Source organism: Mercenaria mercenaria, chromosome 3 (assembly GCF_021730395.1).
Source record: "Mercenaria mercenaria strain notata chromosome 3, MADL_Memer_1, whole genome shotgun sequence".
In the NCBI taxonomy this organism is placed as follows: Eukaryota; Metazoa; Mollusca; class Bivalvia; order Venerida; family Veneridae; genus Mercenaria; species Mercenaria mercenaria.
In genome coordinates, this window is record NC_069363.1 from 17,776,919 (window position 1) to 17,801,744 (window position 24,826).

General features: G+C 36.3%; 1 protein-coding gene across 3 annotated transcripts in view; it reads right to left on the reverse strand.

Annotated features, from left to right (window-relative positions):
- The window catches only part of LOC128555512 (SCY1-like protein 2), a 503,011-nt gene that overhangs the window by 184,138 nt on the left and 294,047 nt on the right, over window positions 1–24,826 (reverse strand). For all 3 annotated transcript variants that reach the window (XM_053537940.1, XM_053537941.1, XM_053537939.1), the window contains exons 6-7: window positions 17,272–17,371; window positions 4,277–4,321 (exon numbers count right to left, since the gene is read on the reverse strand). In XM_053537940.1, the coding sequence (XP_053393915.1) occupies window positions 4,277–4,321; window positions 17,272–17,371 (145 nt within the window). The remainder of the gene's footprint in view (window positions 1–4,276; window positions 4,322–17,271; window positions 17,372–24,826) is intronic.

The following is a 24,826-nucleotide window of genomic DNA, read 5'->3' on the forward strand; positions in this document are numbered from 1 at the left end:
GATTTGAATAGCCCACCATCTGATGATGGTGGGCTAAAAATCATATGACTCCTCGGGCGGAGTCAATTTTGACCCCGGGGTTATGATTTGAACAAACTCAGTAGAGGTCCACTAGGCAATGCTTCACACCAAATATCTAAGCTCTAGGGCTTCTGGTTTTTGAGAATAAGATTTTTTAAGATTTTCCTTTCGGTTCTCATGGCAACCAGAGTTCTGCATGGAATTCAATTCTTTGAACAATTTTTGTAGAGTTTCACCCTAGGAACATTCCTGTGAAGTTTCAAGTAAATCTGCCTAGTGGTTTTGTAGAAGATTTTTTAGAAATTGTTGACGCACGACGCACTAAGCACGAGGGACATCAAGCTGTCACAATAGCTCACCTTGTCACTTTGTGACAGGTGAGCTAAAAAGGGGGACATTGCTGACAACTATTTTCCAGTTTATATAAAGGTGACTGTAGACATTCAGGAAAGCATAAAAATGATTCATTTTGATATCCAAGTTGTATTTTTTTTTCAATTTAATTCCTATCAAAACATCTTTCTTCTTTTGATTTTTGGGATGTTTATTACATTATCTTTACATATTTTCATCTTAGTTTTCACTATTTACATATTACAGTCTTCACAGAATGTCTACCTGGTAATAAATCAGCATTTAGCTTTCCAAATCATGTAAATATAACTGTTATTTAATTCTAAAGTTTTTTTCCTATCAAAACTTGTATTCAGGTTTTTACATTATCTTTCACTATGAGATACCTTAGTAACATGATTCAGAGTCAATATCAACTTTAATACCACTATATTACAATCTTCCATAATTCCAAAATAAAACAAGAGCCATGTTAGACATGGCCAATCCCCCCCACCGGGCATATTATAATTGAAGGCTAAAGTTCCTGGCAAGTTAGTGTCTGAAAGTATTAATTTTGGGGAAAGCTTTGAAGAACCATTTAGTTGTGGTCCGCATCAGGGGTTTTAAAGATGTGAAAGAAAAAATAAGTCAGTGGTGAGGTGGTTTACTGCTAAATTTTATTAATTTTCATGAACAGTATAGCTATGATGTTTTTCTATATGGCTACTGTAAAAAGAAGGAATGGAAAGCTAACAGGGAACACGAGTGCCAGAATGTCACAATATATGCCCGTCACAGCAAATTTCTTTAGTCTAGCAGCTGTATTTGCAAATGGAATTTTAATTGTGGTTGTTTAGTAATCATTGTAAGTCTTTTGTTTTTCTAAGTCCACAAAAAACTCCTTACCAGGTAGATATCTTAAAATACACGTAAAACTGGAAAGTAACATCCATGTTGTACCACAGAAAAGTGGTCTTGTTTTTTCCCTACGGTCAATTGTAAAAAAGTTACAATATAAGTTATTTATAGTAACAACTAAGGGGAGTTAATCTTAAAAAAAAAAAAAAAAAAAAAAAAAAAAAAATTGCAAGTCCACAAAAAAATCTTTACCAGGTAGAGATTGGTCAAAATACACCTCAAAATTGGATGTAGCATGCATGTTGTACTACAGAAAAGTTGTCTCGATTTTTCCCTACGACTAGTAATGAAAAAGTTACAATAAAAGCTATTTAAAGTAACAACAAAGGGAGGTAATTCTAAAGAAGGGAACTGCGCATGACACTTCGTCTCATGATGGTGTATAATTGTGCCAAGTTACATCAAAATCCCTCCATGCATGAAGAAGAAATGCTTCGGACAATGTCATTCTTGTATCTGACATTTGGCCTCTCAGTGTGACCTTGACCTTAGACCTAGGGACCTGAATCTTGCGCATGCCATTCTGTCTCGTGGTGGTGAACATTTGTGCCAAGTTATATCAAAATCCCTCTATGCAAGAAGAAGAAATGCTCCGGACAATTTTTTTAAAGAAAATATGATAAAGGGGAATAACTCAAAAAATAGGCAAGGTAGAGTTATTGTTCTTGCACTCTGCACTTCCTCCCAATGTGTTCTATCAGTGTATGAAGTTTGAAGAAAATCCCTCCAGTACTTTTGGAGTTATGCTCCGGACAAATTTTTTTAAGAAAATAAGATAAAGGGGAATAACTCAAAAAATAGGCAAGGTAGAGTTATTGTTCTTGCACAATGCACTTCCTCCCAATGTGTTCTATCAGTGTATGAAGTCTGAAGAAAATCCCTCCAGTACTTTTGGAGTTATGCTCCGGACAAATTTTTTTAAGAAAATAAGATAAAGGGGAATAACTCAAAAAATAGGCAAGGTAGAGTTATTGTTCTTGCACACTGCACTTCCTCCCAATGTGTTCTATCAGTGTATGAAGTTTGAAGAAAATCCCTCCAGTACTTTTAGAGTTATGCTCCGGACAAAGATCCTTGCGGACGGACGGACGCATGCACGGACGGAGAGCATTTCTAATATCCCCTTCGCCTTTGGCGGGGGGATAAATAAAAAAAACTGTTAAGATTTGCAGAGATACAATTACATAATTCCACTTTTAGTTGTTTCAATATGATGCTCAACTTCATTTTTATTATTATCATCACCAAATCATTTGGCAAATCGAACTACATTTTGTACCTTTAACCGCTAGTGGATACGACAGTATCATAATCAAAACTTCTGTAGCAAAATTATTTATTATTTGTTTCCAGAAAATGTGTTCTAATAGAACTAAAATACCAGTCTTTACAATTGTGTTCCAATCTCTAATCTATCTGAAAAGATAAACAAATGAGAAGATTGGATGATCTTTTTTCTTAAACTCCTGTAACAATAGTACTAAAACTGCTTCTTACCTTCTGAAAATTCACTTATCAGATTTAATGCTTATACAGGCCAGAATTTTTTGATTTAGTGCTGTCTCGACAATATATCATCATTAAGTCATTAAAGTCTTTCATTTTTTTATTTGTCTCAGTCTTCTTTGATAGCATTTTCTTCAAAGTTTCTGCAGCAGCAATTTCCAGTGAAAATCTGTAGGTCACGGGTGTCCCCATTTACTGTCACAGTACATTCATATATTACTAGTTAACTTTTAGGTTTTGGGGGTGAGAGGGAGAATGGTGGGTGGAGGGGGTTTTGTTTAAAGATACTATAAAACACCACATAGGAGCACAGAAGAATTTAAACAATGTTTTTTAGTGGAGTTTGGTGTGGTTGTTGGAAGGGGAAGGGAGAATTAAGTGAGCCGTGCCATGAGAAAACCAACATAGTGGGTATGCGACCAGCAAGGATCCAGACCAGCCTGCGCATCCGCGCAGTCTGGTCAGGATCCATGCTGTTCGCTAATAGTATCTCCAATTCCAATAGGCTTTAAAAGCGAACAGCATGGAGCCTGACCAGACTGCGCGGATGTGCAGTCTGGTCAGGATCCATGCTGTTCGCTAACAGTTTCTCCAATTCCAATAGGCTTTAAAAGCGAACAGCATGGAGCCTGACCAGACTGCGCGGATGCGCAGGCTGGTCTGGATCCATGCTGGTCGCATACCCACTATGTTGGTTTTCTCATGGCACGGCTCAAGTAAAATTCAAGGTCAACAGCACAACTTCACATGCCCAATAATATTTCTATAGTTTCATGACTCTACTTTCTGACATACATTTGACAAAATCTTTTAAGTCTTTAATGTACCCTTTTGACTAAGTCAAAGGCAATACCTTTACATGATATGGTTTCATGGCTCTAGGTCAAATTCTTCTTTAGATATATGTGACACAAACTTTTAGGCCCTTTATGCATAATTTTGACGAGTCAAGGGCCATAACTCTGGTCTGGCTAGGTGAAATTCCAATCAAAACCCTAGGTACACAGCTTCACATGCTGAATAACACTCCTGTAATGTCTCATGACCCAAAGTCTGCTTTTGGAGAAACAAGCAACCCAAACTTTTGTATCATTTATGCATATTTATTCAAAGCAAAGCCTTAGGTGCATAACTTCACATGTTGATAAACAGTCCTACATGTTTGATGACTCTCTTTCTGAGATGTACATACACAAATTCAGATGGACAAACAGATGGACTGACAGACAGATCAACAGACAGACAGACAAATGTACAAACAAAGCCAAATCTAAGTTCCCCTCTCCACAAATTTTGGATGGCACAAAAAACAAGCAAATATGAAAAATTACTTGATCTCAACAGACTTTGTTAAACAAACAGAAATCATTCCACGATAGTACAGTGAGATGTAATTAATGGTATAATTGAGCCAAGTTAAAAAAAAGAACACATCTAAATACCTGCCATCTTAAGGGTCTTTTTATATTAAATATATACTTTTTAATTAACTTACCTGTAAAATTCCATATTTTATTTCAAGTTCCAGGAATTCTCTGTCCTGAAATATTTAAAGGGAAAGAATACAAAATAAATCTAACATAAGCCTCAAAATTAATTATTACTCCCTATCTATCGAGGATAAAATAGACCATGTTTTGTGTAACTGTATCAGACTTCCAAAGAAAAGATTGTAACAAGATGTGTTAGTAAAACACGCATGCCCCAATGATGCCCTCCTGTGCTCACTATGACGTTTTTCATTTGACTGACCCAAAGACCATAGACGTTTCCCACTGACCACAGGCAATCCTCCTCAGTCTCAAGGTCACTGTGACCTTGACCTTTGACCTACTGACCGAAAAAACAATAGAATGTCTTCTAATTACAACAAGCAATCATCCTATGAAGTTTGACACCTGTAGGTTTAAGCTTTCTTTCTTCAGTTATCAGTCTGAAATAGATAGACAGATGGTCTGACTGCTATATGCCTCCCCATTGGATGCGGGGAGGGGGTATAAAATAGTTATTTTTCTATTGTTGATTTGTCCTGTCATTTTATTCAATACTTGCTCATTGGGTTTTTCCTATTACTTCTGGCAGGGAGAAATTTAGACTGAGCAATTTTGAGGGAGATCCATTAGCATAATGTCTGCTTCTGATCCATCTGTTAAAATATAAAATAATAGCTGCATATGTCCTTATGACAGCCATTAGGAGGTAACTGGGTGTACAATTTTCAGTCCCAAACAGGCTGTAACCTTGACCTAATGACCCCAAGAAACAACAGGGATCACCTGCAAATCACAGACAATAATGTAATGAAGTCTGATTGGAACTGAATGAAAGCATTCTAAAGATATTGATCAGAAACCATCTTTAATCTCAAAGTTACAGAAACCTTAACCTTGACCTCCTGAATCCTCAAACATAAGGGGTTATCTTATTTACACGAACAATCATCCTATAATGTCTGACAGTTCTTGGACATAGTGTAATGTAGTTATTGATAAACTAGAGCTATCACTAAAGGTGATGAATGTACCCCCCGCATGCACTGACACAGTACATTGCAATTTGACGCACACAAGATTGCATAATTACGTGGACTGCATGTATATAGACTGTATGTATACAGTAAAGTAACAAAAAACAAAGTCCCATAACTATGCAGAATATTTATCTAAAAGAATGTAACATGCACCATGCACAACTAGGGTTGGTACTGATCACTTGTGTGAAGTTTCATTAAATTGTGTGTAAGGGTTTGGTAGATTAGGCATGCACAAGATTGCATATGCAGACTGTATGTACATAGTATGTTAACAAGAAACAAAGTCCCATAACTCTGCAATTTTTGTCGCTGAAAGAACCTAACATGCCCCATGCACAACTACTGTTGATACTGATCACTTGTGTGAAGTTTCATTAAATTGTGTCAAGGGGATGAGGAGAGATGGTGCGCACAAGATTGTGTCTATGTATATAGTACAGTAACAAAAAAACAAAGTCCCATAACTCTGCAAATTTTTTTTCTGAAAGAACCTAACATGCCCCATGCACAACTACTGTTGTTACTGATCACTTGTGTGAAGTTTCATTAAATTGTGTCAAGGGGATGAGGAGAGATGGTGCGCACAAGATTGTGTCTATGTATATAGTATAGTAACAAAAAAACAAAGTCCCATAACTCTGCAAATTTTTTTTCTTAAAGAACCTAACATGCCCCATGCACAACTACTATTGGTACTGATCACTTGTGTGAAGTTTCATTAAATTGTGTCAAGGGGATAAGGAGAGATGGAGCGCACAAGATTGCATCTACGGACAGACGGACAGACGGACAGACAGACAGACAGACAGACAACCTGAAACCAGTATACCCCCCCTTACAACTTTGTTGTCGGGGGGTACAAAAAGACAATTTTCAGTTTAAAATCACCGTGACACTGACATTTTACAACCTGACCCCAAAACAATAGGGAGACCACAGAAAATTAAGCTATAAAATTTGATGGCTGTAGGCCCAGCGATTCTGGGTATGTATTTATCAGAAACCATTTTTAGTCTCGAGGTCACTTTGACCTTGATGTTAGACTTACTTAACCCTTAAACAATAGAGGTCATCTCCTGACCACAAGCAATCATCCTATGCAGTTTAATAATCAAACTTTCCCTAGATTTCATACTTAAACATCTACTGTATAAGTATAGTCAAGACCAAAAAAAGGTACTCTAGATATCAAATGGACACTGTCATTTTTGCCTATTTGGATTAACAAAATGGCTATAACTCTTCAAATACTGATCTAAACTGGCTGATTATCAAACTAGGCTGACACTTTATAGAGATAACTCACTTTGTATGAGTTTGGTTCAGTTCTGAGAAAATATGCTTTAGTTATTTAGAGGACACTGACAATTTTAGTGAGTTTAACTCATTCAAGGGCCATAATTCATGAGATACCGACTGATTATCAAACTCAAACTAGATTTCGTACATGTATGATTAAGACCAAATCATAAATACACTAGTTATCTAGCAATGACTGATTCAAGGGTCATAACTCTTGAGTTACTGGTATCAAGCTTGAATAGATACACTTTAAGTTCTGAAAAAAATACTCTAGCAACTGAGTGGACAACAATAAGTTTCATAGTTTTAGCTAATTCAAGGTCCATAACTCTGGAAATACTGTTCCGAACTGACTTGTTATTGATCTTGACATAGATTTTACAGTGATATACATTTTGCTGAAATTCGGTTTAGCTAAAAAAAAACAAGAGGGTCATGATGACCCTGGATCGCTCACCTGAGTAATATGAGCTATATGTTTCAAATGTCAAACTGATGATAAAATATTAAGAAAGTAGGTCAGTAGGTCACATTTATGGTCACTCAGTCAGTTTTAAGATCGGTGTGCAAAACTGTACATGTCATCCAAATTTCAAGACTGAATCTTAAAACACAAGAAAGTAGGTCAGTAGGTCACATTCATGATCACTGAAATTCGGTTTAAAGATCAGTCTGCAAAACTGTACAGGTCATCCAAATTTCAAGGCTGTATCTTAAAAAACAAGAAAGTAGGTCAGTAGGTCATATTCATGGTCACTGAAAGTCAGTTTTAAGATCGGTGTGCAAAACTGTACATGTCCTTCAAATTTCAAGGCTGTATCTTAAAAAATATGAAAGTAGGTCAGTAGGTCACATTCCACATGACCCAGATTCAAACTTGACTTAAAGATCATCAAGGTTAACATTCTGACTAAGTTTCATGAAGATATAGTCATAAATGTGGCCTCCAGTGTTAACAAGTGAATGAAGTATTGCCATGCAATACAAAGTCCCCTACTGGAAGGCACCTAATTTTCTCTACTGCAGTATAACATAATGAACTGATATCTGTCAATGATGTATAAACAATACTGTACTATATATATACACAATATAATATAACAAAGCACTTGGATTAAAATTTGCATATATAAAAACGTACAGTTATTTTCATTTGGAATTTTTTTGGCCGATTATACAAAAAGTTATCATAAAAGTTATTTATAGTAACAACAAAGTGAAATTAATCCTAAAAAAAAAAAAAAAAAAAAAAAAAAAAATCTATAAAATGTAAGTACACAAGAAAATCTTTACCAGGTAGAGATAGATCAAAATACACCTAAATATTGGATGTAACATGCATGTTGTACCACAGAAAAGTGGTCTCGATTTTTCCCTACGACCAGTAATAAAAAAGTTACAATGTAATCTATTTATATTAACAACAAAGGGATGTAATTCTAAAAAAGTGTGCCTCATGGTGGTGAATATTTGTGCCAAGTTACATCAAAATCTCTCCATGCATGAAGAAGAAATGCTCCGGACAAAGTCATTCTTGAATTTGACCTTTGACCTCTAAGTATGACCTTGACCTTAGACCTAGCGACCTGGTTCTGGCGCAAGACAATTTGTCTTATGGTGGTGAACATTTGGGCCAAGTTACATTAAAATCCCTCCATGCATAAAGAAGAAATGCTCCAGACAAAGTCATTCTTGAATTAGACCTTTGACCTCTAAGTATGACCTTGACCTTTGAGCAAGGGCTCCGGGATTTGCGCATGACACGTTGTCTCATCATGGAGAACATCTGTGCCAAGTAATATTTAAATCCCTTAATGAATGACACAGTTATGGATTGGACACGAAACAGACCCTGTACATGCCATGTTAACATCTGACTAAGTGTGACCTTGACCTTTGAGCTAGGGGTCTGAAAGTTGTGCATGACACATCGTCTTATTATGACGTACAATTTTGCCAATTGATTAAAATCCCTTCATGGATGAGAGAGTTATGGACCGGACAGGAAAAAAGCCGTGTTGACCTTTGACCTCCAACTGTGACCTTGACCTTTGAGTTAGGGGTGTGGGTTTTGCGCAAGACATGTTGTCACATCATGGGGAACATTTGTGTCAAGTAATATTAAAATCCCTTCATGGATGAAAGAGTTATGGACCAGACACGAAACAGACCCTGTTCATGCCATGTTAGCATTTGACTACTAAGTGTGACCTTGACCTTTGAGCTAGGGGTCTGAAAGTTACGCATGACATATCGTCTTATTATGAGGTACAATTGTGCCAAGTGATATTAAAATCCCTTCATGGATGGGAGAGTTATGGACCGTACAGGAAAAAAGCCCTGTTTACCTTTGACCTCCAATTGTGACCTTGAACTTTAAGCCAGAGGTCCAGGTTTTGCACATGACATGTCGTCTCATCATGGGGAACATTTGTGCCAAGTAATAATAAAATCCCTTCATGGATAAAAGAGTTATGGACCGGACACGAAATTGCAGACGGACGGAATGACAGAATGACGGAAAAGTGCATTCCTATAGTCCCCGAAACTGGTTTTCAACCAGTAGGGGACTAACAAGCTTTTCCTTTGATTTTACCTGGTGACCTAGTTTTTGACTCTACCTGACCCAGATTTGAACTTGACCTAAAGATCATAAAGATTAACATTCTGACCAATTTTCATTATGATATGGTCATAAATGTGGCCTCTAGAGTGTTAAAAAGCTTTTCTTTTGATTTGAGTTGGTAATCTAGTTTTTGACCCCACCTGACCAAGATTTGAACCTGACCTAAAGATCATCAAGATTAACATTCTGACCAAATTTCATTAAGATATGGTCATAAATGTGGCCTGTAGAGTGTAAACAAGCTTTTCCTTTGATTTGACCTTGTGACCTAGTTTTTGACCCCACCTGACCCAGATTTGTACTTGACCTGAAGATCATCAAGATTAACATTCTGACTAAGCTTCATTAAGATATGGTCATAAATGTGGCCTCTAGAGCATTAACTAGCTTTTCCTTTGATTTGACCTGTCAACCTAGTTTTTGATCCCACATGACCCAGATTCGAACTTGATCTACAGATCATCAAGATTAACATTCTGATCAAAGTTCATGAAGATATGGTCATAAATGTTGCCTCTAGAGAGTTAACAAGCTTTTCCTTTGATTTGACCTGGTGACCTAGTTTTTGACCCCACCTGACCCAGATTCGAACTTGACCTAAAGATCATTAAGATTAACATTCTGACCTAGTTTCATAGAGATATTTCATAAATGTGGCCTCTTAGAGTGTTAACAAGCTTTTCCTTTGATTTGACTTGGTAACCTAGTTTTTTACCCCACCTGACCAAGATTTGAATCTGACCTAAAGATCATCAAGATTAACATTATGACTAAACTTCATAAAGATATGGTCATAAATGTGGCCTCTAGAGTGTTTACAAGTTTCCTTTGATTTGACCTGGTGACCTAGTTTTTGACCCCACCTGACCCAGATTTGAACTTGACCTAAAGATCAGTATGATTAACGTTCTGACCAAGTTTCATAGAGATATTTCATAAATGTGGCCTCTAGAGTGTTAAAAAGCTTTTCCTTTGATTTGACTTGGTAACCTAGTTTTTGACCCCACCTGACCAAGATTTGAACCTGACCTACAGATCATCAAGATTAACATTCTGACCAAATTTCATTAAGATATGGTCATAAATGTGGCCTGTAGAGTGTACACAAGCTTTTCCTTTGATTTGACCTGGTGACCTAGTTTTTGACCCCACCTGACCCAGATTTGTACTTGACCTGAAGATCATCAAGATTAACATTCTGACTAAGCCTCATTAAGATATGGTCATAAATGTGGCCTCTAGAGTGTTAACTAGCTTTTCCTCTGATTTGACCTGTCAACCTAGTTTTTGATCCCACATGACCCAGATTCGAACTTGACCTACAGATCATCAAGATTAACATTCTGATCAAGTGTCATGAAGATATGGTCATAAATGTTGCCTCTAGAGTGTTAACAAGCTTTTGATTTGACCTGGTGACCTAGTTTTTGACCCCACCTGACCCAGATTTGAACTTGACCTAAAGATCATTAAGATTAACATTCTGACCTAGTTTCATAGAGATATTCCATAAATGTGGCCTCTAGAGAGTTAACAAGCTTTGATTTGACCTGGTGACCTAGTTTTTGACCCCAGATAACCCAATATCAAACTCATCCAAGATTTTAGGTGAGCTAAAAGATGCACTTAAGTCTAATTTAGTGGACATCAATTCCAGCCTGTTAAGGGCGAAAATAAATACATTTCATTTTTCAAACAAGAGGGCCATGAAGGCCCTGTATTGCTCACCTGACTTATTGACCTAAAGATCACCAAGATTAACATTCTGACCAAGATTCATTAAGATATGGTCATAAATGTGACCTCCAGAGTGTTAACTAGCTTTTCCTTTGATTTGACCTGGTGACCTAGTTTCTGACCCTACATGACCCAGATTCAAACTGGACCTGAAGATCATCAAGATTAAAATTCTGACCAAGTTTCATGAAGATACAGTCATAAATGTGGCCTCTTCAGTGGTAACAAGCTTTGCCTTTGATATGACCTGGTGACCTAGTTTTTGACCCCAGATGACCCAATATCGAACTTGTTCAAGACTTTTTTGTGGGTAACATCCTGACCAAGTTTCATTAAGGTTGGGCCAAAACTGTGACCTGTAGAGTGTTAACAAGCTTTTCCTTTGGTTTGACCTGGTGTCGTAGTCTGTGAACCCAGATGACCCAATATTGAATTCATCCAAGATTGTATTAAGGGTAACATTCTGACCAAGTTTCATTAAGATTGGGCCAAAATTGTGACCTCTAGAGTGTTAACAAGCTTTTCCTTTGATTTGACCAAGAAACCTAGTTTTTGACCCCAGATGACCCAATATCGAAAGTGTCCAAGATTTTATTGAGGGTAACACTCTGACCAAGTTTCATTAAGATTGGGCCAGAATTGTGACCTCTAGTGTGTTAACATTCAAATTGTTGAAGACGGACGGACAGACGATGACGGACACAGGGCGATCACAAAAGCTCACCTTGAGCACTTCGTGCTCAGGTGAGCTAAAAAGTACATTTTTTTCTCATAATGTTAATTACAGCAATTTTTAGACACAAAGGATTTGACTATAAAGTTTCAGCATGTCTTAGAAAGAAAAAAAGAAACAGTTCTGGTGCACCTGAGTAACAGAGTAACATGTCAGTCAATGGCATATCCAACAATTATACAAATGTAGCTAAAATATCTTGCAATGGAATTTTTACCATACTACTGATTTTTTGTCTAAAAACAAATATGGTAATTTATTTTCCCCTCTGCTGTACCAGAGAGTATCAGTCTGGCAATTTCGTAGCCCGACATGTGTCTTTTTACAGCCGAATCGTTTAATATACTGGTATATTTGTAATACCCTATTGTTTGAGTACATTGACTTGCGTGCATTAAGACATTTTCATGCAAGGTTATCTGTCTGACATGATTATATTTGGTAAACAACAGAGAAACATCCCATCAAAGTCTCCTAGAAAGTATGTAAACAGCCGCAATCAAATCACTAGAACCCCTAATTTGCATACAAATTTTATGAGTTCAACAGAGAGGACCTAAATACAGAGTTTCCATATTGAGACAATTTTGTATTGGGGATTATCCACCCTCCTGTGTTATGAATAAATTTCCATGTATCATGTCTCATCTGGAAGTGTATCCTAGATGTTTTATGAAACTGGAGCTAGAAATTCTCCTAATTTGTCTAGAAATGCCTGTGTTGCATGCTGGGAAGGATCAAAGAGATGTTTAATAAGATGATACTATAGGATGGAAGGTCTAACCGAGAGAATGTTGCCATCTTCCTATTTACTATAATTATCAGTCATCAAGACAGTTTCCCTCCGGACTTTCCATTCACAATGAAGCAGTATGTCCTTTTTTCTGGATATAATCTTCTTATCTTACTGCTAAAAATGTCTGGGGACTGGCTAAGACTTATTTCCTTCATTAAACATTTTTATTAAACTGAGAAAGTTATACTTGTATATAAAACAATAGGACAATCATGGCCCTAGGTCGCTCACCTGACCTTGACTACATGATATGACACACTGCATTATGAAAGGTGGCATAAACAAGAAACAAGAGGGCCAAGATGGCCCTAGGTCGGTCACCTGAGAAACACACCATAACAGTGTAAACATGTTTGACCTAGTGATTTCATGGAAACAAATATTCTGACCAATTTCCATTAAGATTGGACCAAATATGTGGTCTCTTGAGTGTAAACAAGTATTTTCTTTAATTTGACCTAGTGAACTAGTTTTTGACCCGACATGACCCAGATTCATGCTTGTCCAAGATACCATAAAAACAAACATTCTGACAAAGTTTCAGGAAGATTGGAGCAAAAAAGTGGCCTCTAGAGTGCATACAAGCTTTTCCTTTGATTTGACCTAGTTTTTGGCCCCATATGACTCAGAATCGAATTCATCCAAGACTTTATAATAAAAAAAACATTCTGACCAAGTTTTATGAATAAAAAATGTGTCCCCTAGAGTGTAAACAAGCCTATTCTTTGATTTCCCTGGTGACCTAGTTTTTAACCCAATGTGACCCAGATAACTAGAATGTGTCTGTAGGACACAGGTCGTGCCCCCCACTGGTACATTTGTCAAAAATAAGGGGCAATAATTCAAATGTTTGCAGTCTTAATGGGGTATAGCCTCAACAAACATTTTATGAAAAGGATTCATTATTCTAGGCCATATACTTTTTGAGCTATGAGCATCACAAACAAAAAATCCACTATTTTGGGATATATATATCTATATATCACTATATATCAAGGGCCATAACTCTATAATAAGCACTAAGATTCTCAAGAAGAATGCCAAGTGTGCAAGGTCACATCATGATAAAGACTCAAGTAAGGTTTCATGAATTTACATCAAATACTTTTTGAGCCAGGCACATAATTAAGTGAAAATGTGCATTTTTTTACTATTTCAGGGGCCATAACTTTAAAAATAGGGGGTGGAGCCAGCCAAAATATAAGAGGTGTGCAAGTTTATATCATGATAAAGACTCATGCAAGGTTTGAACCATTTATATTAAAGACTTTTTGAGCTAGGTGCGTCACAAGGTGAAAATGTGCCTTTTTGACTATTTCAGGGGCCATAACTCTGAAAATAGGGGGCGGACCCAATGAAAAATAGGAGGTGCACAAGTTCATATCATGATAAGACTCACGCAAGGTTTCATGAATCTACATCAAATACTTTTTGAGTTAGGCATGTCACAAGGTGAAAATGTGCATTTTTTTACTATTTCAGGGGCCATAACTCTAAAAATAGGGGGCAAATAGGGGGTGGAGCCAAATAAAAAATAGGAGGTGGGCAAGTTCACATCATGATAAAGACTCATGCAAGGTTTAATCAATTTATATGAAATACTTCTTGAGCTAGGTGTGTCACAAGGTGAAAATGTGCATTTTTTACTATTTCAGGGGCCATAACTCTGAAAATAAGGGGCAGACCCAAATGAAAAATAGGAGGTGCGCAAGTTCATATCATGATTAAGACTCATGCAAGGTTTCATGAATCTATATCAAATACTTTTTGAGTTAGGCGTGTCACAAGGTGAAAATGTGCATTTTTAACTATTTCAGGGGCCATAACTCTAAAAATAGGGGGCAGTCGAAAAATAGGAGGTGCGCAAGTTCATATCATGATAACGACTCATGCAAGGTTTCATCAATTTATATCAAATACTTTTAGAGTTAGGCACGTCACGAACTTCGGACGGACAAGACCAAATCTATATGCTCCCACCACACATGGGGGTGGGGGGGGGGGAGGTAAGGGGGCCACAAAAAATAATCCCAGATTTCATGCAGACAAACATTCTGACAAAGTTTCATGCATTTAAAATGAAAAATGCAGCCCCTATAGCATACACAAGGTTTTTCTTTTATTTAACAAGTGACCTAGTTTTTGACCCCCAATGACCCAGATTCAAAACTGTGCAAAAGATCATTAAGATAAACTTTTTGACCAAATTTCATGAAGATATGGTCATAAACGTGGCCTTTGAAGTGTTATCAAGCTTTTCCTTTGATTTGACTGGATGACCTAGGTTTTAACCCAACATGACCAAGATTCAAACTTGACCTAGAGGTCATCAAGACAAATATTGTGATCAAATTTCATGAAGATCTGGTGCAAAATGCAGTCCCTGTTGCTTACACAAGGTTTTTCTTTGATTTGACCTAGTGACCTAGTTTTTCATCCAAGATAAACTATATTCGAACTTGACCTAGATTTTTTGTCAAGGAAATCTTTCTGACCAAATTTCATGAAGATCAATTGAAAAATACAGCCTCTATCGCATACACAAGGTTTTTCTTTGATTTGTTCTAGTGACCTTGTTTTTGATTCCAGATGACCAATATACGAACTTAACCTAGATTCCATCAAGGCAATCATTCTGACTAAATTTTATGAATAGCCAGTGTAAAATGCAGCCCCTTGCGTACATAAGGTTTTTCTTTAATTTGACTGGGTGACCTTGTTTTTGATCCTAGATGACCCATATTCGAAATTGACCTTGATTTCATCCAGACAAACATTCTGATAAAATTTCATGAAGATCCTGTGTAAAATGCAGTCCCTATTGCACACACAAGGTTTTTCTTCGATATGACCTAGTGACCTAGTTTTTAATCCCAGATAACTCATATTCGAACTTGACCTAGATTTCATTAAGGCAATCATTCTGACCAAATTTCATGAAAATCAATGAAAAATACAGCCTCTATCGCATACACAAGCTAAATGTTGACAGACAGACGACAGACAGAAGAGAGACAGACGCTGGACATCGAGCGATCAGGTGAGCTAAAAACTAGACATATAAGCTGTGTGACCTTGACTTTGACAATATGAAAACAACAAATGTGTCAATCACGGTCTAATCATGGGTATCAAGTACATGTAGCATTAAGCAAAACTATAAATCTACTTAAACAAGACAAACTGTTGTCAATGCTTCTAATGATACTGTGCCTCAGTTCTAATAGCATTTTATGAAAACACAATTAGTTACAAATTACGTTTTACACAACTATGTTGGGTACAATTTGCGGGAAAACTGGCCTCAATTTCATGAAACAAGAGGGTCATGATGACCCTGGATCGCTCACCTGAGTAATATGAGCTACATGTTTCAAATGTCAAACTGATGCTAAAATATTAAGAAAGTAGGTCAGTATGTCATATTTATAGTCACTAAAAGTCAGTATTAAGATTGGTGTGCAACACTGTACACGTCATCAAAATTTCAAGACTGTATCTTAAAAAACAAGGAAGTAGGTCAGAAGGTCATATTCAATATCACTGAAATTCAGTTTTAAGATCGGTGTGCAAAACTGTGCATGTCATCCAAATTTCAAGGCTGTATCTTAAACAAGAGGGCCATGAAGGCCCTGTATCGCTCACCTGACCTATTGACCTAAAGATCATCAAGATTAACATTCTGACCAAATTTCATTAAGATATGGTCATAAATGTGGTCTCTAAAGTGTTAACTAGCTTTTCCTTTGATTTCACATGACCCAGATTCAAACTCGACCTAAAGATCATCAAGATTAACATTCTGACTAAGTTTCATGAAGATACAGTCATAAATGTGGCCTCCAGTGTTAACAAGCTTTTCCTGTGATTTGAACTAGTGACCTGGTTTTTGACCCCAACTGACCCAGATTAACATTCTGACCAAGTTTTATGAAGATATAGTCATAAATGTGGCCTCTAGAGTGTTAACAAGCTTTTCCTTTGATTTGACCTGGTGACCTAGTTTCTGACCCAACTTGACCTAGATTTGAACTTGACCTAATGATCATCACCTGGTGACCTAGTTTTTGATCCCACATGACCCAGATTCCAACTTGATCTAAAGATCACCAAGATTAACATTCTAACCAAGTTTTATGAAGATACAGTCATAAATGTGGCCTCTAGAGTGTTAACAAGCTTTTCCTTTGATTTGACCTGGTGGCCTAGTTTCTGACCCCAGATTATCCAATATCAAATTTGTCCAAGATTTTATTGAGGGTAACATTCTGACAAAGCTTCATTAAGATTGGGCCAAAATTGTGACTGCTAGAGTGTTAACAGTCAAATTGTAGACGACGGACGACGACGGACACAGGGCGTTCACAAGAGCTCACCTTGAGCACTTCATGCTTTGAGCTAAAAACTTAAGTAATTACTTAGTTAAGTCTATTACTTGAAAATCATGCTATTGCTTAAGTTATTGTTATCTAATGTTGATTTTTTCTGTTACAATGTATTTATAGCTAAATATGATACTTCTATTTAAACAGGATATAATGAACTTAAATATATTTGCTTAAGTATATTTATTATTTCTATACTTTGTTTTCTGTAAAATTCAGAATTGTTTTGTTTTGATCTATTGAAATAATCATATACGGTTCTGATATAGATGAAAAATTCAACACTGAAGACGCATGAAGGGCAAAACCAAGCATTTGAAACAACAGACTTAGCTAAGCAATTAATTAAGCTTTTTTTGTGAAATTGGTGCCACTTACTTTGATGTGTGAAGGTACTGGTACTGGCATCCTCTCATAGTTACCAAGGAAATTGGCAAGGCTAGCAACCACTGGTTCTGTGGCAAATGCCAGGCTGTTGCTGAAAATAAAACAACATTTCACTACAAGATATTAAAGTACAAAATACAATCAAGTAGGATTATTTGTAGAATTTCATATTCTTTTGCCGGATATTTCTTTCTTAATACCTTTAAAACTGTATCAAAACTTTACAACATATACTAAACATTTCTCTTTTCAATTAAAAAAAGTCCCATAGCTACTTCATTTTAACTATTTTGCAACCAAAAAAAAAAAACACACACAAAAAAAACAAGTATCCAAATTTCATTTATACTGATTTTCAGTGCCCTTTGGATCATCAATACAACAGTAAATATATAATTCATTTAAAAACCTAAATATGGAGACAGGACTCAGAAAGGTACCTTCCAACTGGTTTATTTTAAAACTCTATATTAGAAACAAACAAGCAGATTTCAGAAATTAACAAGAGCTTTCACTATTGGTGACAAATGCCCCTGAAGCGTGCCCAAGAATACTACAGTTGTCTGAGCAAAATATGCCAGAATAGTTCAGGTATGAATCATTTTGTGACCTTGACATTGACCTGAGAGACCCAGGTCATAAGTGTGACACATCTTCTCAATATGGTTAACATCTGTGTCAAATTATTTTCAAATCCCTTGACAAATGACAGAGTTATGGACCAGAGAAGAAACAAACCATGTTAACCTTTGACTTCTAAGTGTGACCTTGACCTTGGAGCTAGGAATCTGTGTCTTGGGCAAGACATGTCATCTCATTATAGAAAAACATTTATGCCAAGTAATTTTAAAATCCCTTCATCGATGGCAGAGTTATGGACCGGACAAGAAACAGACCATGTTAACCTTTGACATCTAAGTGTGACCTTGACCTTAAGAGCTAGGGGTCTGGGTCTTGTGCATGACACATCGTCTCATTATGGGAAACATTTATGCCAAGTTATTCAAAATCCCTTGATGAATGGCAGAGTTATGGACCAGACAAGAGACAGACCATGTTAACCTTTAACCTCTAAGTGTGACCCTGAATTTAGAGCTAGGGGTCTGGATCTTATGCACGACAGGTTGTCTCATTATGGTAAACATTTATGCCAAGTTATTTCAAAATCCCATCATGGATGACAGAGTTATGGAACGGACATGAAACAGACCCTGTTAACCTTTGACCTCTAAGTGTGACATTGACCTTGGAGCTTGTGGTCTGGGTCTTGCACATGACACATTGTCTCATTATGGTGAACATTAATGCCCAGTTATTTCAAAATCCCTTGATGGATGGCAGAGTTACAGCCCGGAAGAGAATTTACATGGACGGATGCATGGAAGGACTGACGGACAGTGCGATTTTTATACCAAGCTTCGGGGGCATAAAAAAAAATAGTCTCCACAATAAGTATTATAATTTAAAAGTTATGTCTCCACACTTAGTTTTATAGTTAAATACTAGTCCCTACACTCAGTATTATAATTAAACACTAGTCCCTACACTCAGTATTATAATCAAATACTAGTCTCTACACTCAGTATGACAATCAAAGACTTATCTCTGCACTAGTCCCTACACTCAGTACATTTTTGTTTTATAATTAAACACTAGTCCCTACACTCAGTATTATAATTAAACACTAGTCCCTACACTCAGTATTATAATTAAGTACTAGTCTCTACACTCAGTATGATAATCAAAGACTTATCTCTGCACTAGTCCCTACACTCAGTATTATAATTAAACACTAGTCCCTACACTCAGTATTATCATTAAATACTACGTCTCTGGACTTTATTTCTCCAATTTTCAGAAGATCTATATTAATAAATAGTGAATATCATATGATTTTGAATTTGAAATAAATGAATAATTATGTCGAATATCAATATTTTTAAATGGTAGATGGATACATTTGAGTCTACATGTTTTTATCCTAAGTCAATTTGCTTCATGCATGCTATTTAGTAAACAACTTGTAAAAAGCATATCAATTACTTAAGATTTCTGCAGAAAGGAAAATAATGTTTTCCTTATTTCCTTATAATTATTTGTTGTGTTCCTAGGTATTCTGCAAATGATATTTATGCAAATTTTTAGCTCGACTATTCGAAGAATAAGTAGAGCTATCCTACTCACCACCGCGTCGGCGTCGGTGTCACACCTTCGTTAAGTTTTTCGTACCAGTCCACTTTTTGACAGTCTTTTGAAATAAAGCTTTGAAACTTTCAACACTTGTTAACCATCACCATGTCCAGTTTTAGGCAAGAGTACATAACTCCATTAAGAATTTTGGCTGAGTTATGGCCCCTTTTAACTTAGAAATCTTGTTTAAGTTTTTCATACCAGTCCATATTTTGTGTAAAGTGTCTGACATATGGCTTTGATCCTTTTATCACCTCTTTAATATAACAGTCTCTATCTGTAGGCAAGAGTACATAACTCTGTCAACTATTTTAGCTGAATTATGGCCCTTTTTGGACTTGGAAATTGGTACACTTTTTGTACAAGTCCATGTTTTGTCAGAACTATTTGACATGTGGCTTTGAAAGTTTGAACAATTGTTTATCATTATGATTTATATTTGTAGAAAAGAGTACATAACTCTGTCAACTATTTTGGCTGAATTATGGCCCTTCTTGACTTGGAAATTGGTTCAGTTTCCATACAGGTCTATGTTTTGTCAAAACTATTTGACATAATATTATGGCTTTGAACACGTGTTTATCATCATGATTTCCATCTGTAGGCAAGAGTACATTACTCTGTCAACTATTTTGGCTGAATTATGGCCCTTTTTGACTTGGAAATTGGTTCAGTTTCCATACAGGTCTATGTTTTGTCAAAACTATTTGACATAATATTATGGCTTTGAAACTTTGAACACTTGTGTTTATCATCATGATTTCCATCTTTAGGTTTCCATCTGTAGGCAAGAGTACATAACTATGTCAACTATTTTGGCTGAATTATGGCCCTTTTTGGACTTGGAAATCAGTTAAGATTTCGTACCAGTCTGTATTTTGCCTAACCTGTTTGTCATATGGCTATGAAACTTTGACCACTTGTTTACCTTCCTAGTCTACTTACCTAGGACAAAAACTTTAGCTCAGTTATGGCCATTATTTGGACATAGAAATTAGTTATGTTTCGCATACCATTAAATACTTCGCATACCATTCAATACTTTGTCTATTAACTGTTTGATATATGGCTTTGAAACACTTGCTTACCAACATGGTCACACATTGCTATATAGTGCAAGACTTATCCAATTCCACAAATGCAGGTACATTGTTTGTCTTATCTGTTCCTTTTCTTTTGTCTGAAAATCTCAGGTAATATTTTGACCCTATACTTCTGTCAATGCTTCGAATAGTCGAGCGCGCTGTCAACAGACAGCTCTTGTTGTTAAATGGGTTACACTAATTCTGACTCTACTGATGACTCCTTTTTAATGGGAGATTTAAAACAAAATGTGAGAATAATTCAACAGACTCTAATGAACAACACTGACTTTGTTATTCATATTAAAGAAAAAAATCTGTTTTCATTCCTGTTCCGATCATCGTTTCCCTGGGAAACTACACAGATTCTGTGGAAATTATTGTTTATTTAACAGAGAACGGAACTGATATGTCTGTTCTTTTTGAATGCAAAAATAAATTAAATAACAGATACATAGCCAGTATTGGAGATGTAACAAGAGATTCAGGTCTGTTGGTGGTCTTATTCTCTGCTGTAGAATATGGTCCATTGTTTTACCTTTATACAAATAGCCATAATTTCTTGGCTAAAATAACTCGGGTAATGAAAGGAATGAAAACAGAATAATTTGGTGGATAGAAAATTTGCCAGCACATTGTAAGATTTCTGCTATTTTTCTTCTTGGTTGCATTCTTTGCTTCCAAAGGATCTTTTTACAGATTTTGTTAACTAGCTATCACAACAGCAATCTTTAAGTGTCGTGTGGTGGCTGTAAAAAGTCTCCCCGTACTTGGATTCAGTGTTGTTATATTTTCTGGTCCTTTGGAATCACGGAGTCCATTCAACATATGTGTAATTGAGTTCCGCTTAAGCCAGTGCTAGGGGGCGTGGGAGGTGTTGCACATTTCATTACCTCTCACGAACAAACTCAATCAAATCGAGTCTGCTATTATTCTTCTTGGTTGCATTCTTTGCTTCCAAAGGATCTTTTTACAGATTTTATTATTTATTCTCCTGGTTCCCCAGATCAATTTATTTACATGGACGTCATGAGTCAATGGGTGACAGATTGTCAAAATGTTACTACTAGTGGTCCCAGACTCCTGAAGAAGCTTTATAAATTATTTCAAACTGTTGGCAATTTTCTTATGCTCTAATAATATTTGGTAAATTTACATGTTCTGATAAAAACTTGCAACATCTGTATGTAAATTGTCATACCACAATAACATGAATGGAGTAAAATCTACAGACTTATTAAGACATCAAATATGGGAAGCCGACATAAATAAGTTTATAATTACTTAATTTGTTAAGAAAGGCACATAATACATCAAATATTACATAAATCATTTACAAATGTGAAGTTTGTCATGTAATGGTTTTGTTTACATCACTCATGGTGCTGACAAAAAGTTGTTCATTAACTCAGTTTCAGATATGGTACAAGTGAGTCTGTTTCTACATTCAAGTCGCTTTTTCAATTTATGTTGAAATTGCTCAGCACAACATTCTTGCAAGCCAAAAACATGAACAGCCAACTAGGCAACCTGGCTCAAACTAGAACAGAAAATCAGGTTGGAAACCCATATGTACAAAAACTCTGGCTATAACACAGAATGATAAAGAAAACCAGTCAGTGGCGAACCGGTCAGTTTATAAATAAATTGTTCTGAAAAAAAAATGACATTCAGGCTGGCAAGCTGCATGGTGCTTCTATTCAAGTACAATGATATTGTTTTGATCACCCAACCCAAATTTTCGTACTGGACATAAGGGAAATTTGCTTGATCCATGTAACATTTTTGCATATAATTTCCTTACTATTTGCCTGATTTTAATCGGATGAAAAGGACTGAAAACAAGTGCTTTTCTCGGCACAAAGCATCAATCTGTGAAACATCCTCAATACTTTCTTCAAACTCTTCCCCCAGTTCCTAAAAGCTGACTAGAGAATATCAAGAACACATTTTGCCCTTCCCTTTGGTGGTCACGTAATACAGATTGTGCTACCAGTGTATATGCTACTACCAGTCCTGTTATACCCCGGTCACACATACGGCGCAGATAGCTACGTCTAGCCACGGATAAAAACATAGTAATCTGTATCGATCCGTACCCGAGCCGTACGGATTGATACGGATTACTACTTTAAGGTACGGCTCAGGTACGGATCGATATGGATTACTACGTTTCTATTCGTGGCTAGACGTAGCTATCCGCGCCGTATGTGTGACTGGGGTATAAAGCAGACAATACATAATTCTAACATGACCAGACCTATTTCCCTATTAAACAAAGAAGACCACAACTGTGTGTCATTATCAAACAGGAAAAAAATTTTGCAAATATCTTTAAAGCTGTAGATAAAAAAATCTTGATAACATTTAGAACAGAAGTGACTTGCTCTTGAATCATTGTTTTTTAGATGCGTATCATTATATCACTCAGGCTGCGCTATCACCACCATGATATAATTCCTTCAAGTTCGCATGATATCCAAACAATGATTAAATCACTGTTTTGGGATACATTATTTCTTAACAAACAACTGCATGCTGATTCCAATTAAGAATAGATCAATCCTTATCAGAGTGGGCCTAAATTTACTCTAATTGTGAATATGGAGACAAACAAACTAGGCAGAAATGCACTGCTTGTTACAGAGGGATTTATCTTGATAAAAAGGTCAAGACTTGATTCACAATATCATAAATTCTCATTATTCTGACATGCCATTTTCCAAGAAACTTGTAAATCAAACACTGAGCCAGCCAATTCAATATGGAAACTATTCAAAAAAAAGGAATATGAGAAAGCAAATACAAACCATATTCAAGTTGTCTAAACAACCAATTATAGTACATTTTGCAACTGTCAACTCAGCCAGAAGCAGTGTTACTGCACGGTTTGAATGCCAGACCTGTTTTATGACAAGGTTTACACCCCATCTGCCAATGACCTCTTGAAATCATTCTAAAGAACTCTGAAGGTCATGATGACCTTTTTAAATTATCTTCATTAGTATGGAATTTATTGTCACAGAAAGATCTTGGTGGAGTTTCAAATGCAAAACTTTGACCAAACTTTCTATGTTGAAAAAAGGCCATAATTAAGCATAAACTGAATCAACAGAATATTAATGATCACTGGAAGCACTGTGTGAAGTTGTTACTGAGAAACAGCTTGATAACTTGTTGCTTGCAAAACTTTAACCAAATTTTCTAACTATAAACAGGGGCCATAACTTCATCTGAACTGAACAAAGAGTCATCTAACTTGGTATTTTCAGTAGGTTTGATGACAAGCATACCTTGTGTGAAGTTTCAATCCAGTTCATGCAACGGTTACTGAGATAATGAACTTATATGCAAACTTTAACCAAAGAGTGACTCCGACAATGACTGTGATACAGACGCTCGGGTGAGTAGAATAACTTGCTATTCTTTGAATTTTTTTTAAGCTAAAATATGTACATGTTTTACAGTTCTAAGACAAGAGTACAATATTCAACATTTTGAACAATCCAGAAGTGTGACCCTTTCCTGCAGTCCTTTTCCAGATTCTAAGGCATATGTCAACAAGTTTTTTTAAGGAGAGGACAACCATAAGATGTTATAGCTTTCTGTCCAATTACTTAACTAATGTGTTGTAAATGTTTCATGAATTTCTGAAATAATATATATTTAAACCAATAAGTTTTGGGGATTTTTTTGTTGGGTTTATCGTTGCACCAACACAATTATAGGTGACATATGGCGACTTTCAAGCTTAGATGCGGAGGAAGACCCCAGTTCCTCTGTGCATTATTTCATCACGAGCGGGCATCTGGGTAGAACCATCGACCTTCCATAAGCCAACTGGACAACTTCCTCGCATGAAGAATTCACCCCCCTGAGTGAGGCTCGAACCCATATCGATGAGGGGTAAGTGATTTGAAGTCAGCAACCGTAACCACTTGGCCACGGAAGCCCCCCATGTCAATAAGATGAGAAATCAATAGAATATAAACATGTTTTATTTGATGATCAGTTTTCATATAAAACTAATTTTTTTTTTTTTTTAATGGTTTGATGATAGACTGCTAAACCATAACTTTACTGTCATATATATAACCAAAAGAAAAATTTCCAGTTAATATGTAGGTATCTAATTAATGTGCCTGTGATTAAAGATTTTCCAAGAAAAAGACCTTATTACCAGAGAAAAGAGTTTGGTAATTGTCAGCTGAAATGATGAGGCATTTCTAAGATTTATCATAAACTTTCTGGGAAATGTGTAATACAGATTGATC